At 36.1% G+C, this 16,953-nt stretch overlaps 1 protein-coding gene across 1 annotated transcript; it reads left to right on the forward strand.

Annotated features, from left to right (window-relative positions):
• Positions 1-980: 980 nt before the first annotated feature.
• On the forward strand, positions 981-16,124 carry CUNH18orf63 (chromosome unknown C18orf63 homolog). The gene is made up of 13 exons (XM_087736500.1): positions 981-1,127; positions 1,819-1,897; positions 3,271-3,327; positions 4,752-4,863; positions 6,091-6,132; positions 7,128-7,204; positions 8,616-8,725; positions 9,339-9,435; positions 9,535-9,620; positions 10,179-10,356; positions 11,526-12,602; positions 13,575-13,691; positions 16,068-16,124. The coding sequence occupies exons 1-13, from the start codon at positions 994-996 to the stop codon at positions 16,122-16,124; spliced, it is 2,223 nt and encodes a 740-aa protein (XP_087592626.1). The 5' UTR covers positions 981-993.
• Positions 16,125-16,953: the final 829 nt, after the last annotated feature.

Genomic DNA, 16,953 nt, shown 5'->3' on the forward strand with positions numbered 1-16,953 from the left:
AATATCAGGTCATGTGCACTTCAAGATAATGATTGTGGCCTAAGCCCCAAACTGCCTCATGCTCTTGAACACAAAATATAGTCAATAATTTCTATTATAAGCCAAAGCTTAGGATGTGTGAGACAACTTTGTCAGAACCACTATATGTCTAATCACATTCCACTCCAAATACCAGCTGTGTTTTCTTCATCTTTTGATAAGTATGTAGGAGTGTCCCTGTTAAAAATTCTCACCAAGACAAAATGCTTCCCTTCATACATTTTTCCTTTGAGAGCAAGAACGGGAGAACAAATTGTCTGTGTTCATTATTAATCATATAGCTGAATGCAATTCTGGATTAGTACAGCTTTCGGTACAGTGTAAGAATGTACTCAGTTCTGCGTAGGTTAGAATACAGTGTTCACCTGTTGCTTGAGAAGAGAGATGGATTTAAGCAGGGAGCACAAAAGTTCCCTGTACCACTAGGAAGGGAGCCTGCTGTGGGGAAAAAGGAAAAGATTTCCAGTGTGCCTCCGTGTTTCTGTGGTTTTCGTTCTCTCCAACAGGCCAGCCATAGTCTTTGTATGACTTACTGAGGACATCACTGTAGAGCTCCCGGGAATTAAACTTTCTTGCCAGACAGGAGGGGACCAACATCACAGAGGGATTCCTCAGCTCTTGGTTCCCAGATAGATTCTAGCCCCAACGTAGACAGAAGGAGGTGGAAAGGATGCTTTTGTCATTGCCTTTACTCTGAATGTTTTGACTCTTGTAAATAATTATTTTTTCAAGTATAATGCATTATTTATAGCAAAAGTATATTGAGCTGTCTGTTTTAGTTGACCAGATTCTGTTACATTGCCTACCTAATCTTAATCAGAAGATAACTGATGATTCATTTACCTGATACCATATACTTATAAAGTTCTGTAAACAAATATCAGCCTTATAAAAATGAATTAAATTTTTTCTTTTAAGACCCAGGTGCTGCTTTGGGGCAATCAAGAGTATAACATGAATAACACCAGGCACCAGTCTCTGTTCTTTGTCAGTCTGCCGGAGCTGCAGAAACTCTGTGCCACTACAGTAACACTGAGTTCGCAGATACCGGAAACTGAGGCAAGGAGTACACAGATAAAGATTTGCAGGTAAAGAATTGTGAGGGTTATTATTTTCAGAAGCTATTGGTGGTTGTTATTAAAAGATTTTATTAGCAGTACTAGAATTAACTGTAATAAAATCAGCAAAATTCTTATCAGCAGCAAACAGTATAAAATTGTTCAAATTTTTTTTTTTTTTTGGTGGGGAACTTGCTGGCTATTGGGGAAAAAAGACACTTTTCTATTATGTTTGTAATGTCATCAGGTAAAAATAACAAGGCCACCTACTTCAAATTAATAAATAGTTAAAATTAATCTGTGTTCACTTGCAAAGTTTGAATGCTTTAGGTACATCATTGGAGTTATTGTATTACTTTATGTAGGTTGAGACTGAGTGAAAAGAATACTCAGGAGGCATATGTACGCTCCTTAGTGTTCACCAAGAATTGTCTCATTCCCTTTAATAGGAAAGGGAAGAAATGAGAAATTCTGCCAGAAGGAACACTTTTGGAGAGTTCTGTTCATGTGCCAAAGCCCTGTAGTCTTTGTCTTGGACCACTTTGGGTGGGTTAAGAGCAAGTAACTTGGACTAGTCCAATATATTATACTGAACCACTGGAAACCAATTAAAAATGGAATGTATTATGTTTGCAGAAGGTGAAGAAAATAAATTTAAGCTGAGAAAATCAAGTACGTAAAATTATTTTTGATTTTTTTTCTAACTTTTTTTTTTTAATAGACAGTTACTATTCCTGCATCAAGACGTCCTTTCTGCACCTGTTCTTGGAACACCAAATCAGATTTCCATTGTAATGGCGGTCAGTATCACTGTGTAAATAAGTATATGTAGTTACATACTGTCGCGGATGAGCGGAACGCACCTCACTCAAAAGAGAGAAGCAGCAATATATATTATTGAGGTAAAATAATAATTTGATAGAGTTCAATAAGATCGATGGCAAGGTTCATCTTAGTAATTACTACGTGGAAGAAATATACAAAGGAAAATTGAGTTAGAATGACTCATACAAAGACCAGAGGCATGAAGAGTAAAGCGGACCCTTCCGTTGAGTCACGAGGTTCGGAGTGGACCCCCTCGCTTTCTAAACTCCTTTTTGGAGCCTAGGTGCAGCTGGATCCAATCTTAGTCTCAGACTTGGTCAATTCATGTCTAATGGAATTATCCATACAATGTTTATAATATCTGAGTAGATACATGGGTTAGTAATGCTTCATAGTATTAATTCAGCATGCTGTCAGTCACTGAGGATCTGCCGTGGGTAAGGGATCTCTCCGCCTTGGGTAAGGAAGGACCTCTTAGTCTCAGGTAAGGAGTCGGTAACCATGAGAGGCGTCCCTGCTCAAGGGGAGAGTCGCCTGGCGTGTAGGCCAGCTGCCATTCAGGGAGAGCTCAAATTGGGCCCATCCTGATTTCATTATTTATAGGGTGAAGTAGTTGGCTGCTAGTCAATAGTATAGACAAGACAGATGTCTTCGGTTTAACTCTGATATCTTGTTCTGTACTTTGGTTAGCTTGTACTTTCAGGTTTCAAAACCACCTTTCAAAATATTTTTCAAGGCACTTTCACTCCCTTGTACATAAGCCAGGGGCTTTCCAGCTCTCAAGTTCACTCCAAGGACATGAGGCACGCTGCTTCTTGGTCAGCCTGAACCAAAGTACGGCTAGGAGTCAAGTGTATCCGTCACACATGCATGCATGTTTCTCTAAGGAGTGTTTTGTTTGAGGATCAAGGATAAGTAAAACTATGCCATTTAAAACAAACTTTTATTTTTGTGCATTAGTAAAGTAGATGACAGCTTATGTCTTCTACTCTTGTGATGAAATGGCCTTTTCAGATGGTGAACCTTTTGTGGAACAGAATGGACTCAATTGGTAAGATGCCACCCAATTCACAATGAGAGCAGCAGGGGCAGAGTTCTGTGATTTTGTTTTGGGCAGTCTTTTGCTTGCTTGTTAATGTATCTTTAGCTGGAAATGAGATTACACTATGAAAAATGCCTGCACTAATTTTAGTTATCATTTTCCTTTAAAATACAGGACATGGTGTTTGCTTTAACTATTCCTTAGCATGTTTTTCTTGGGCAAAGTCACTGATGGACCAGAATTTAATTTATGGTTTGCTAAAACACCCCTTAACTTCAGACACTTGATTTTTTCTTTTATTTTTAGATACCATTTTACAAATCAGGAATATGTCAAGCCTATATAGAGAAACAAGGAGCTACTGTAAGTGCTGAAAGATGTCACAGTTCTTAAGACTGTTACGCTTGTCTGCAATTGCTGTTGCCAGAGATGAGTATTTTTCATAGGGCATGCAATTTGTACTGCAGAAGCCAAGTTTCAGGGTAAAAAAAGTCTGTCCCATAGACAAAATGTCTCTCATGAATCTGGGTTAGTAAGTATACTTTGTCAGAGTCAAAAGTTTTAAGAAGTTCTTAAGCAGTTTCACTAGATTTCTCTGCTGCAGTGGGATCCTGATCCTGTTCAGGGGCATTGGGGTTTGACCTCGAGGCAACGACAGACCTGGCCTTTGGGCCACAGACCTGCAGCTCCCCTGCTGGTGTCACCCCTTCTGCGTGTACCCTAGAGGTTCCACAGGTGGAGGCGTTCAGACGTCTGAACTATCTCCCCATTCACGTTTTGGGTCTATCCAACCGGTGTAGGACAGTCTCAGAGAAACAAAACAAAAACATAGAGAAGAAATGGAACCCATGAGCTTAACAGCTGATATATTTTTAGACCATTATGCATATGCTTTACTATCTTCTAGTATGCACTGTGTGAGTTTTATGAATGTATGTGTGGATGCACTAAAATTGCTGAGCCAAAAGACTGGTTGTAAGCAAAGCCAGAATCTTGGGATTCATTTGCACAGCCAGTTGGGTGTATTTTTCTTTGTTCCAGGAAGTGTAACTGCATATCTGGATTAGTAAGACATGTACTGCTCAAATATGCTTAGCTTACAAAACTGCTTTATGTTGGTATGTGTAACTGACCTGTCATTGTTATATTTTCCAACACCAGCAGATTAGTAGTATGAAGTGTAATTAATAATTGTGAGCTGCAAGCAGATCCTTGTAGGATCTCATTAGAAACATCCTCTTGGAGGTGTATTAGTTAACTGGTTTTAACCCATTGTAATTAGTTTATTTTTCTTGACTAATGCTAATTGTCGATAGAAAGCCATGCAGGACAGGCAAGCAGTCAGGCAGGTAGTACTGCTGGGTGAACAAAGCTACATTTATCTATTGTTCTTGTGATTGCAAGAAAATGTCTCTGGTCTTGAGTTTGGCAGCAGAGTTAATATATGTAAATTTTGGATGTTGTGCCTGTTGTCTGGAAAGAGATGCATATCTAGTAAAGTACTCCATATAGTTCAATTAATCTTTTCCCCAAGTCTATTATCAGCCTTGTGAAAACATTAAATGAATTGTAGCGCACCTTACTTTGATGACGCATGAAATCTAAATGCCTACATCAAATAACGTGCTAACTTCTTGAAGATGAAAAGTAAAGATGTGTAACATATACTAGGATTTGGCTCCAAGATGCAGTAGCAATATCTTTGATTAAATTTTGATTGAAGCCTTTAAAAAAAAACGTTAAATTAATAATTACATATATTTTTCATTTCTCACTGATGTTATTAGCTGGAAGCACCACAAACAGTTAGTCCAGCCATTCTCCAAACCTGTCTCTCGTACACACTTACAGCCAGACTTGCACCCAGATGGAACAAGGCTGGTCATCTCTTGGTGCAAGGTATTTGACTCACGTGGGTCAGGGATCAAGCATTTAGTTTTCAGTTCTTTATTGTTGCATTTATTTTCCATAATTTAAATTCCAGAATTATTTCATTTCCATCATTATTTCATTCATTATATTCAATTATTTCATTCATTTAATCTATGATTTTTTTCTTTGATTGCATTTTTATTGTTCCTTTATCCAAGTTCAATATTCAAGTTAACAATTGGAATGGATGTATCATTCACTTTTTCATCTTCCTCCTCATCTTTGTAATAGATCAAATAATTATTTCAACTGAAAGCAACATACCAGATTAATGATTTCCAAATCAAATATTGTTGGATAGTAAATGTCTTCTAAAAATGGGGCCTGTTTTTCAGATTCATGCTTTCATCAGTGGCACTTCTGCACATGGTTTGCATGCTTTTCTAATACAGCAGTGTTTTTCTGTCAGACCACCTCCTTCTACCAGGCTCCGTCTTTTTAGATGGTGGTTCCTTTGCCTGACATCTCTCTACTAACTCCTGTGTAGGATAAATGTGAATTACCGAAGTATGGAAAAACAGACGTGTTTCAGATACTGTGGTGTGCTCTTATTAAGCTGAGTAATTTTATAGTTCATTCCAAATATACATTGAGAAAAGTGTATATGTTATTGTCTTATTTCCAGCCACAATATTAAGACTATCTTGTTTTCAGTATCTTCAAAATATATAGCTCTCTGAATGAAATCAACTTATTCAGGAATAGCAGCTAGAAGTAGAGGGCTAGATGGTAGCTGATATAAAACGGGTTTCAATGAAAGACATTGACTAACAGCAATATGACCCTGGTACATGCAGCTTGTCTAATCATCTACGTTGCTAAAGCTGGGCAAAACTGATGATAGATGGCAAAATATGTAGTAATACTATACAGATTTGCTTTTGAACCGGAGAAATTTGTCAACTGTTAGTCAATTAAAAATAGTTCTATGTATAAATTCCTTACCAGGAGGAAAAAACGATACATAAATTGCTGTCCACTAATATACTTTCATATTATCTTTCTTCTTTATATAAGATGTTAATGAATCAGTGAAAAGTTAATTGATAGAGGGGTTTTTCTCTCCTTAAAAGTAACAAACCTTTCAGCACTCATGACACACACAAACAAAACTGAGTGATTTCTCCTTTTTTTTGCATAAAGACATTAGGCATGTGGTTTAGAAAATAATGTCTATCTATTTTATTTATTAAGGAGAAGATTTTTTGTCTCATTCAGGAAGGCAAAATGCTGTTGGTAAGTACAATATTCTGTTCGTGGTAAACTTGTGAGAGCAAGATATAGTTATGTGCTTTCATACTGCCATGATCATGGCATTACCACCACAATGTCTTTTCGTTTCTCATTCTGAAAGAATCTCAGTCAAAATACACTTGGTGGCAGATGGTGCTCTGTATGTAATAGTAGTCAGCTCAACCGCACCTCTGAAAAATTGCCCACAGAAAAGGTAATTTTTCTACTATTAATCTACAGCCGTAGATTGAAATTTACCATTTAAAACTTATGATTATTACAATTAAATGCACTTGCATCAAATTATGAGTCTTGCAAGTGATGTGAATGTTCCATAGTAATAGATAGGAAAATGACCTGAAGTGACTGTCCTGTATGTACTACGTTTGCTGCTCACAAAAGTTAAGTCACAAAACATGCTGCTTAGCTATTGCAAAAATTACAAAGTAATATTTTTGTTCCAGTGTAAATGTTAAAGATTACATTTGGGGATATTGAAGCCTAAATTTGTAACAGAGACATATGTTGAGGAATATAATACATTCAGTTCCTGTGCTAGAGCTTGCTCAGAGCTGGGTGGACGTTCTGGACGTGTGTCAATAAATGCTTGCCTTGCTCATATAGTCTTTCCTGTTGACCACTTCTGGATGCATAATACTGGGCTAGATGACTCAGTACAGCCAATGGTTATCATAACTACATTTGCTTTGAAAATGGGTGTTTGTGTATCAAGGATATGAGTATCAAGCATCCAGTTGCATGGACAGCCATGAGTTCCTAGGGAGGTGTACTGTATGGATGGTAATTCATTATTATTTTAATTTTTCATAGTTAAAATTAAATTAATTTTAATTTCCATGCTGAGGAATTCTAGCCTTTTGATTTTCCAATGCAGCATTTTGACTAACAATTACTTTAAGTAAACATTTGGATTAGCTTTCTGTCTAACAGATGAACTGTAGTTCAAAACAGGGCTTTGTGCTTTGTTTTTATTGTAGTTATAGACCTCAATGTATCAGAGAGACAGCTTTGCATCAGTGTGGAGGCTTGCTCAATTCGGTTGCCACCCCCTGAGGTATAAAACAGCTATATTTTCTGTGACTGTATTTGTCTTATTCATCTTTATCTTCTTTTCTGTTAGGTGACTTGCAATTAGCATGATGGGGATAGAAGTGCTTATTTCTGCTTGTATTGAGAGTAATATTCATTGACTATCTGCATCTGCTCTAAGTGCATAACATCCATATTTTATCTATATTGATGCATTCTAGCAAGCATTGTAAAACTGAGATTCTAGACTAATTAAGAGACCTTTCTAAATGCTAACAGAATACAGTAGTGAAGTGTCTTTATGATTCTAGATTTTCTTCTAGCACTGTTTTCTAGAAGGCATTCACTGTCTCACTGTAATACATAGACAGTTTTGAGTCACATCTTAAAAGTGAAGCCATGGGTAAGTTGTCAGCACTATGTTTAAAGTTCCTGTATATAATTATTCTGGAATCTGCTTCATTTTCTATGCAGCTTCCAAAATATGGGAGCAGCCTGGATTACGCTGCATGTAAGCATAATTAATAAATTGTTTAAGAAATTGTGGTTGAGGTTGAAAAGTTACCATTCTTTCTGACGGCGATGTCACCTTTGTTGAATATGTCCATACATACAGGGGCATATTTGTCAGGCTTGCTGGTTTCTTCCAAAATAAGTATTTCTGATCCAAATTTTTCTTTCTTAGAATAGAAGAATAGGATTTTTTCTGTGACCTAGTTGGACAGCACAAACATTAAAGCTATCTTTAGGAATCCAATTCCAAAATGACACAAAGCAATGATGGGAGCGATCATGATGTGGCTTCATTATCAGTTTGATCATTTTAATACTTTTCTGAAACAGAAATGGCCAGATTTTCTTGTCAGTGAATAAATGCAAACCCTGGTAGAACATAGAGAGAGAAAATGTTTCTCAAATCTCACTGTTTGATTGGCCCCTGCAGTCAACTATTTTCACATTGTGAAAATGCGTGGTTTTTTTGACTTCTCACGGGGTGAAACTGTATGTCCCATTAATGCTGTTGCTTGGATCTTTGCACTTGTTTAGGCAAGGTGGCATACACGGTTACTAGACTGTCAAACACATGTTTCTGATTTGAATTTTTAAAAATGTGCATGGAAGTGAGACAGTTCTTAGTTTGAGAAATTCCTTCTGTACTCTTACTTATTAAAACACTTCAAATAAAGTTTAAATCTCATTGATTTAAATAAGCTTTAAACCTTGTACTTTCATAACTTTTGGAAGTGTCGGCTCTAACGTAAGATAATGTGCAATTTCATAATGGGAATAGCTTCTGAAATAAGCACTTTGTGAGAGCTGATAGAATAATAATGTATAAACTTCAGTGTATTGTGATACACAATTATTTTTGAAAATTTAAATTTTGTACTGCTGTAGAAGTATTTGCAAATAACTTTTTTTTTTTCTGTTTTAAGCTGGGAGATTTTGATATTTCACCAAACACCTTAAAGCTGTTTGACAGCAGTGAAAATACAGTTATTCACCAACATTCCATATCAAGTAACTGGTGCTATGTTTTGCCAAGGTAGGAATGTTTGTCATACAAATTGTGAATTTGATACTAGTGATAAGAACACTTCTGTTTTACAGTCTGTTTTACATTCAGGAATCTTTCTTTTTTACTTTTATGGTCTCAGTGTTATGGAAAATGAGAAAAATTAATCAGTCAATCATAAATTACAGATTTAAATATTATTTCAGTTTTAGTAATCTCTCTGCTACTTCTGTGATATTCAAGAGCATTAATTTTTCTCAAATATAATTTTAGCAGAAAGTGTCAATTTAAAGAAAAAACATATTTCCACCTTTGCCACAAAGTATCTCTATTTACACCTATGATTTTCATCATAAAAATATGAGAAGTAAAGATATATTTTTGTTCTACATTCACTGGTAGTGAGTATTATAGACAAGAAAAATTAGACCTGTAGGTGCCAAGTTCTTTTCCATACTTCAGGAAATATTGCTATTTTTCTGTCATAAACTTATAAGCTAAAGGTATTAGCCTCAAAACATAAAAATAATCCATAAATACTTTCAATGCCAAAAATTAGATTTTTTTTTTCCAAAAGTCCACTAAGTTTTCAGCTGAGTGTTATGACACCCTTTCTAAGCATCCCTTCTTTACCTATGCACAGCATGAAAATGGGTCAGATCATAAACATCAGCCACATAATTCCTCCAGAATCTCCTTTCCGTTCATATAAAGAATTTCAGATGCACTGGAAGAATCTGGTAAGAAAAAAAAATACACTGCTTTCGTTTTTGCCTCCCTTTTTTGTACCTATTGAATTTGTATTTGTAATACACGATTGTGGTTTCTTTTCTTTTAAGTATGGATATATTCTTCCAGAGGATCTTGAAGAGACAAAAATATACTTCAGTGTTTACTTCAAGCCAATAGGGGAAAGGTTCTTTACGTATCCTTTCAGAATATTTTTGTTACATTTCCTCTACTACACCTCTAGCAAATATCTAATTTTTCATTTTTGATTGTGCCACATCTTCTTCTTCCATAATTTCATAGAAGTCCGTGGAGAATTGTTTCACTAGACAAATTGGAACAAAGTATTTAGTCAAGTCTCTTTGTCCCAGTATTGAATAATAGTAAGTCAAATAGATCAGTTTGCTTCACAGCTTCTGTAACCATGATAATGCCACTCTAAATGGTGATGTAAAAGGAAGAGTTAAATTCCTGTAAAAATATGGCCAACAAAGACTTATAAAGAGAATTTTCCTCCTAGGAAAGACTAGACTAAGGATTACTTATATTGAATAATCATTGCTATGGTAGATTAGTGTGGTATAATCATGTTGAAGCCCTGTAACTTTATAAGCTTCAGAAAGCTTAAGAAAGTAAAAGTGCTTTTGTTCACCTTTTTTCAAAAAGCTTTAGATGTGTTCGTGCTCAACGAAGGATGATTCATAGTTATAGAAATGTAAAGAAACTTGTTACGTGTACCTGAACACTTACTCAGGTACCCTTTAAGTTGTATTCGAAGTCAGCCAGTGCAGTATTTCCCTAGAACAGATTCAGAAAGTGTGTTGAACTCTTTTCTTTCCGACATGAAGCGTAAACTTTCACATCTATGTGGATTTCCAGTAAAGATGACAAGTAAAGCACTTTATGCTACACAGGAACTCTCCAGGGCTCTGGTGTGTGTAAGGTTTTTTTATAAACATATTCATGACATGTACTTTGTTCACTGTATGAAGTGGTCTTTATCATGTTCAGAACACAGTAAAAGCATAAAACTATGCTTTTCACAACAAATAACTATAAATCATGTAACTTTAATTAAATGTGTAATTAAATACTACATTGCTATTTGTTATGTTGTTGTTCACATCACAAATACATTAAAAAAATGGACTTAGTGTTAATTAGTTGCTATCAATATTTGCAGTTCTATAGACCTTATTTTACAGTTGGATATCCAGAACTTTCTCACACCTCTTCCACCATCATCATCATCATCATCATCATCATCATCATCATCATCATCATCTCAACAATAATTATAAGAATTTTTTAATTATTGTTATTGTTATTATTACTACTATTATTACAATTTATTTTTTAAAAAAAAACAAACCAAGAAAAATATAATGTTCTGTGGACTTACTCATTTAAAAACACTCACGCTGTAAGATTTACTTCATGGCTGGTGATGGCAAGGAGGCAAGCAATCAAAACTCCTTTAATTTGAGGTTGTGACAAAGGCTGAGGCTCAAATTTCTTTGGTAGTAGTGTGTGAAAGAAGAAATGAAGTAATTAATTCTGAACAAAGAATACTGACAGAAATTGCAGAGATTCTAAAATGCTATAATCCTCTTTCAGAAAGCAGTTCCTGTTTATGTCTCTTCAGTGATCAAAGCTAGAATGGCTCCTCTTTGTCATCTACAGTTTTTATAGACATCCAAACTGTCTTTTGCTCAGAATACAGATGCCCTTAGAAGTCTTAAGAGATGAGGAGCCCTGTCAGTCAAACTCTCTGCAGACACCCTCAAAAGGGCTGGGCATTACTCAATTGGAAAGCACTAAACCAAGACAATGACTGTAATTTAAGTCTTTCCTTCTGAGAAATACGATATTGCAGCGTAGTTTATAAACAAAGAACTGGGGGGAAGAGAAAACAAATCTTCATTTATAGTGATGACAAAATATTGTTTAACAACATAGTTAATTCTAATTCAAAACAGGAAAATGTATGGTTATATATTGTGCTGTATTTTAGGTAGATATCATATAGTGATGCATTAGGTGGCACTATCAGATTTTTAAATCCAGTTCATTCAATTTAGCAGCTCTTGTTGTATTGCAGGAAATAAAATCTAAGCATGTGAAATTGGCTGGTGAGATGGTTTGCGTAGTCTCTCTAATGCAGGCTCCGCCAAGAAAACAGACGTTGCCTAGAATTTCTTCACCATGCAGTATGGAAAACAGCCACTGGATGGAGCATTTGATCAAAGAGCCAGAAACACAGACTTTTTCGAGTAGCAGTAGGGGTACAGAAAAGGTTAGCATTGAAGCAACAGAGAATTCAATTAATAATAGGCAAATACCAGGAGTACCAGAGTTACCAGTTGTGAAATCTTTAGGAATGCCTGTAAATTCAGCCTTTGAGCTCCCCCCTCAAAAAATCAGCAAAATTATACCAATTTTCAAAGGAAAGTTGATGCAAATGAATGGAAAAGCCACAAATCAAATGGATGGGAAGAAAAGAGAAAATGGTGAAAGACATACACCAATAAAAATTACGGGTGTTTCATCTTCTGTGCTGACTGTGTGCAAGTCCAGCATAACTCAGGTTTACAAACCCATTCAAAATGTGTCGGTCAAAAATCCTACTCATAGCAGTGTACTTCAGGTAATGAACGCGAAAACGCATGCAAAACCTGGTATACCTGTATTTCGATGGAAAACGGAGTCTGGTGGACAAATGACTAATTCTGATTTTTCTGATAACTCAGCTTCAGGTGGGAATTCAAATGAAGTCAATCACAAAAAGGCAAATTCTCCTTCCTTTCTTAAGAATGTTGGGTCGGTGCTTCAGAAATCAAACATCAATCTGAGTCTGAATACATATGCATCTCCTATGTCCAGTGCACGAAGGAGCAAAAAGTTTGCAAGTCAAAATACCATGCAAGTTCTTGAGAAACAACACCAGTCAAAGAAAGTAGATTTGCACATTTGTAAATTAGACAACGAAATGACAAATTCTGGTTTATCACAGCAACAAATAAAGAGATCAAATGAAGGAGCAGTGTTAAATATTCATGAATCTGTTTTAAATGATACAGCGTGCATCGCCAAAAATGAAGAAAATAGAGCAGCATGCCATTCTAAGGATTATATCGCTAAGACAACCAATCATCATTCCAAATCTAACTTTGAACAGGTATGGTGAATAACAGAGCTCATTCTCACTGGTTCTCACAAATTCGATATATTCTAAAATAACATTAAGCAGTAAAGAGCGTGGCTTTCATCATGTTCTACTATCATTCTAAATATGGTTTTCTAAAATTTCTACCATATAAGTTAATGTTTTCAGCCACTGCTGCTTTTTTTCTGAAAGGGAAGATGATTTACTGTGTTGTCCGAGATACACGCTTTTTTTATTTGGGACTTTTAAGGTGGGAGAATTAGTTTTCCTTTTTTTAAGATCAGCATATCAAGTGTGTGAGGTTAACATGCTAAAATTTTCGGTGTTCAGTCTATCTTCATATGAAACCATATTAATGAACAGCTCTTGGAAGGAATCTCAAACCTCATCAGTTGTGTAGTGCTGACTGCAGTGTGTGTAAGTCATTGTGCTGGTAGACAAACATGGAAGTTTTGCAAATACAAGTTTAATTACAATTTCACTAAAAGCACAAGTTTTGACGGGAAAAATTCCTACTGGGCATAAGGAAAAAAAATCTTCAGAGTGAGAGTGGTTAAGTACTGGAACAAGTTGCACAGACAGGTTGTAGAGTTGTTATCCTTTCAGATTCTCAAAACTTGATTGGATGGGGCCCAAAGCAATGTGATCTAACTTTGAAGTTATCTCCGTTTTAAGTAAAAGTTATGATTAGATGACTCCTAGAGGTACTTCACAACCTAAATTTTCTATGATTCTGTCTGCATTTCAGTAAAATAAATAGCTGAACTGATTTCAGTGCAATTTTTGTGAGGATGATATCCCACAGATTGGTCACATGGATGAAATATGTTGTGCTTATCACTTTTTTCACCTATAAAATATAATTTGGTAGGTTATTTCAACTTTGTGTTACGAGGGCATCTTTTGAAAAAGTAGGTCATTTTAACAAGTAGAAAAATACTGGGGTTTTTTTGCTAATGAAGGTATCAATTTCTATACTTTAAGGTGATGACAGAGAACGAGTATCTGACATGTGAAACACTGTCCTCAAAACTGACTTCCTCAACCAAGGAGAGCAACACACAAGCATCTGTAAAGAAAAGTTGTGCCAGAAGAAGACAGGTAAAAAACCCACACACATACACCCCTTAGTCCAGTCTACAGGGACCTGAATTAAGAGATAAAAAGGAAAATTTAAATTTTTTCATTTTAACATGTTCCAGTTAAAACAGGGAGATGAAGAAATCTTATTGAGCCTGCTCTGGATAAAATTAACCTTAACCAGGATAAAATTAACCTTAACCATTGGTTATGGTACTGTTACTTCAAGTGTGTATTTTGTCTCCTGCAAAAGATACTACTAAAATGAAAACACTTAATGATGTTACTTAATGTAAATATGTTTCTGAAGCACATTTTCTGATTCTACAGAAAACAGTTTTATACTGCCCAATATAACTATGGGCGTTCTCATTGGCTCTGTGTCTCATCTTAAGTGCTTAGATTCAGCACATTCTGTAAAAGTTAGTTCCAAAAGGCTATCTGTAATTCATTCTGTGTTTTTAAAAGTTATATTCTCTTAATTATTTGATATATGTTGTTATTGTATTACTAGATGGGGTCAGCAGCAGCAGTTAGATAGGTTCCTAATAGGAATATGTTTTTTTAATACTTTTTCCTTTGGATGTTGCTCTAATGATAATAGTGTGTACTTTTAAATTTGTGTTCCAAATATTTTTTCATTATTCTTAAATATTGCTTTTACCTACCGCTGGGCTACACTTCTGTTTCTAAATATTGTTCTTTAAAACTTAGTTGTATCTTTCACCTCTGTCTCCTTACAACCACATTCTCTGTGGTTTTGCTACCTTCAAATTAGGCCCATTAGAAGGAACAGGTCCCAAGTCTCCGGTGCTCAGTACAATTGTAGTTTCTTACATAGATATGTATGTATTATTTCTGCTAATAGCCAACTGAAAATACTGTGCAATAACTACAAAATAAGCCAGGAGGAAAATTGCACGCACTTAACTCCCTTTTCACCCAGGTTCCCTTGCCTTTTGTATTTCATTTCAAGCATGACCATTTGAGGTCTGATTACCCATGCTTGATCTCAAGTGCCTTTGCCTAGTCACGTGTTGCAATGTATAAACTTAGCTTGTCAATACACTCATTAACTGTTGATTAAGAACTTAAGAGTATGTGTCCATAATTCAGATTCTTCCACTTAATTTACATTTATTAACATTACATTTTATCTGTCAGCTTTTTGTTTTGTTACGCTTTTAAAGCCAAATACAAGACAATTCCGTAACTTTCAATGGTAATTAAAAGAGCACAATCTGTGCTATCCGTGCAGTTCAGAAAGGGCCAGTAGAGCAGTCTTAGGGGCCTGCTGCAGGAACACGCTCGTACCCTAGAGCTCAGGCTGCGGCAGGGAAGAGAGGAGTTGCTGTGGGAAACGCCAGCCCAGCTGCTCTGAGCTGGCCCCATCCACCTGCAGCTGGGAAAGGCCCTTCCACAGGGCCACAGCTGAGTCACTAGTTACAGGCCCAGCACTGCGATGCTACAGCAGTAGAATCAGTCTCACAAAAAAGAAAAGAAAAATAGCAACTAAAAATAACTGTGGTTTTAAGAATAACAACCCTAGGGGTCTGAGTACTGAAGGCAGGCTTCCACCATAATACGAATTAAGTGCTGAAGTCCTTTGCCTGCCACTTGGAATGACTCAGCCACACCAGGGCTTGTGAGCATGGAGCTAACTCTACGGCTTGGGCAGACTGGACAAGCAGAAAGCTTGTAGCTGGTCTGGCAGCACTGCTGGGATGGGAAAGGAGCACTGTCCTGTCCTAGTCATGAGTCCCAAGTGCCCCGTGCCATTCCTTTCTCTCCAGGTGCACTGTGAGTAGCACAGGTACCAGCCTGAGCCCTGCAAGCTACTTTTGGCAAGTTGTCACTGTCTGCGTGCCACACTGCCAGTGCATCACTGTGATGCTGGAGCCAAGTGAGGTGGATGCACAGCTCTAGGGAAGCTTCAGCTGGAGTCTCAGGAATAGGAGGGGGACTTGTCTATTAACTGGGGTAGGGATGGACTCTCCAGTGCTCATGAGTCTGGTTCCACCTCTCTCCAGACTAAAATACAACGGTACTGACTGAGGACACTGCTAAACACTTCTCTGAAGAGTAAACCTTTGTCATTATCTCAAGTTTGGACACCAAAAATGATCAGTTTGTTTTCAAAGTCTTGGCTTCCACCATGTAAAAGGGTATTTTCAAAATAGCTCTGGTTTTAATTATTTACCCACTGTACATATAAACACACTTTACATTATGTTTACCTTGGAAAATAAAAACTTTTATTACTTACTTCTCATATTCAACTAAGCATTTCACTCAGAAACAACTTTTTAGTTGAGCTGTTAGCTTAGTATTACTGCTTTGTTTACTGTACTGGTTTTTGCCTTTCTGTTTATTTGTTTGCTTGTTTTTTGTTAACAGAAAGAAGAAGGTTATTCAAAGTTAAAGAAAGCCAAAAGAAGTAAGCCTTCTATTTAGGAAGAAAACTCTGGGTATGCTCATTACAAATTTTAAGTATTGTTCTTTATTAAAATGATATCACGTATCTATAATAGTTCCTACTCTTTTGGATCATGGTAATTATGTCAGCTGTCTCCAAAGGAATCACTTTACTAAACAAATGGCTTGTAGAGCAAAATGACGAGGTAACAGAAGCTAAGATTCTTGGTTTTATTGGGTACTAGCAAATAAAGCTTTGCTTTTTTTTTCATGAAACAAGCAATATCTTAAATACAAAAGCATCTTGTACTTAGTAGAACTTAGAATTTGGCTTAAATTTCTATTTTGATTGACTCATTTTGTTTCACACTAAAATAAACCTGTTTTTTGTGCTGCTAAGTTCATTTGAATCTGAGCTGAAGTTAAAACCATAAACCATTAAAGTGAAGCTATGTATATTATTTAATATCATTACATGAAATGGGGTGGCTAAATGCTTTTGTGGTGCTAAGATCTAATCAACGGATAAAATCGTCTGTCATACAAAATGAATAAATTTAGTTTTATGACCAGATATTTCAACCCACACTGTGGGTGGCTATCAATAATAATCTTGCAGGATAGAACAGGCTTTTCCTGTGAATATTCCTTTGAATATTAAGGATACATATAGCATATGAAACCACCAGTTTTGTTGACCTAACGCCTATCACAAGTTATCAGGAATTAAAACATGCAGGAAGGAGTAGCATATACAGCTAACTGTTTCAGAGATAAATGGATATTATAATGTATATTATACAAAACAAATAGAAAAACATAGCAATAAAGAAGAAAAATATAAACTGCATCTTTTAATCTGGCTTTT

The sequence above is a fragment of the Nipponia nippon genome, unplaced genomic scaffold (assembly GCF_047370975.1).
Source record: "Nipponia nippon isolate SJK-2023a ecotype South Korea unplaced genomic scaffold, ASM4737097v1 scaffold_1, whole genome shotgun sequence".
In the NCBI taxonomy this organism is placed as follows: domain Eukaryota; kingdom Metazoa; phylum Chordata; class Aves; order Pelecaniformes; family Threskiornithidae; genus Nipponia; species Nipponia nippon.

Coding starts and splice junctions, on each gene's coding strand:
- CUNH18orf63 (XM_087736500.1), top strand. CDS start 994: ATGAATAACACCAGGCACCAGTCTCTGTTCTTTGTCAGTCTGCCGGAG. Junction 9,436..9,534: donor AGATGCACTGGAAGAATCTG/GTAAGAAAAAAA, acceptor TTTTCTTTTAAG/TATGGATATATTCTTCCAGA. Junction 10,357..11,525: donor AGGAACTCTCCAGGGCTCTG/GTGTGTGTAAGG, acceptor GTTGTATTGCAG/GAAATAAAATCTAAGCATGT.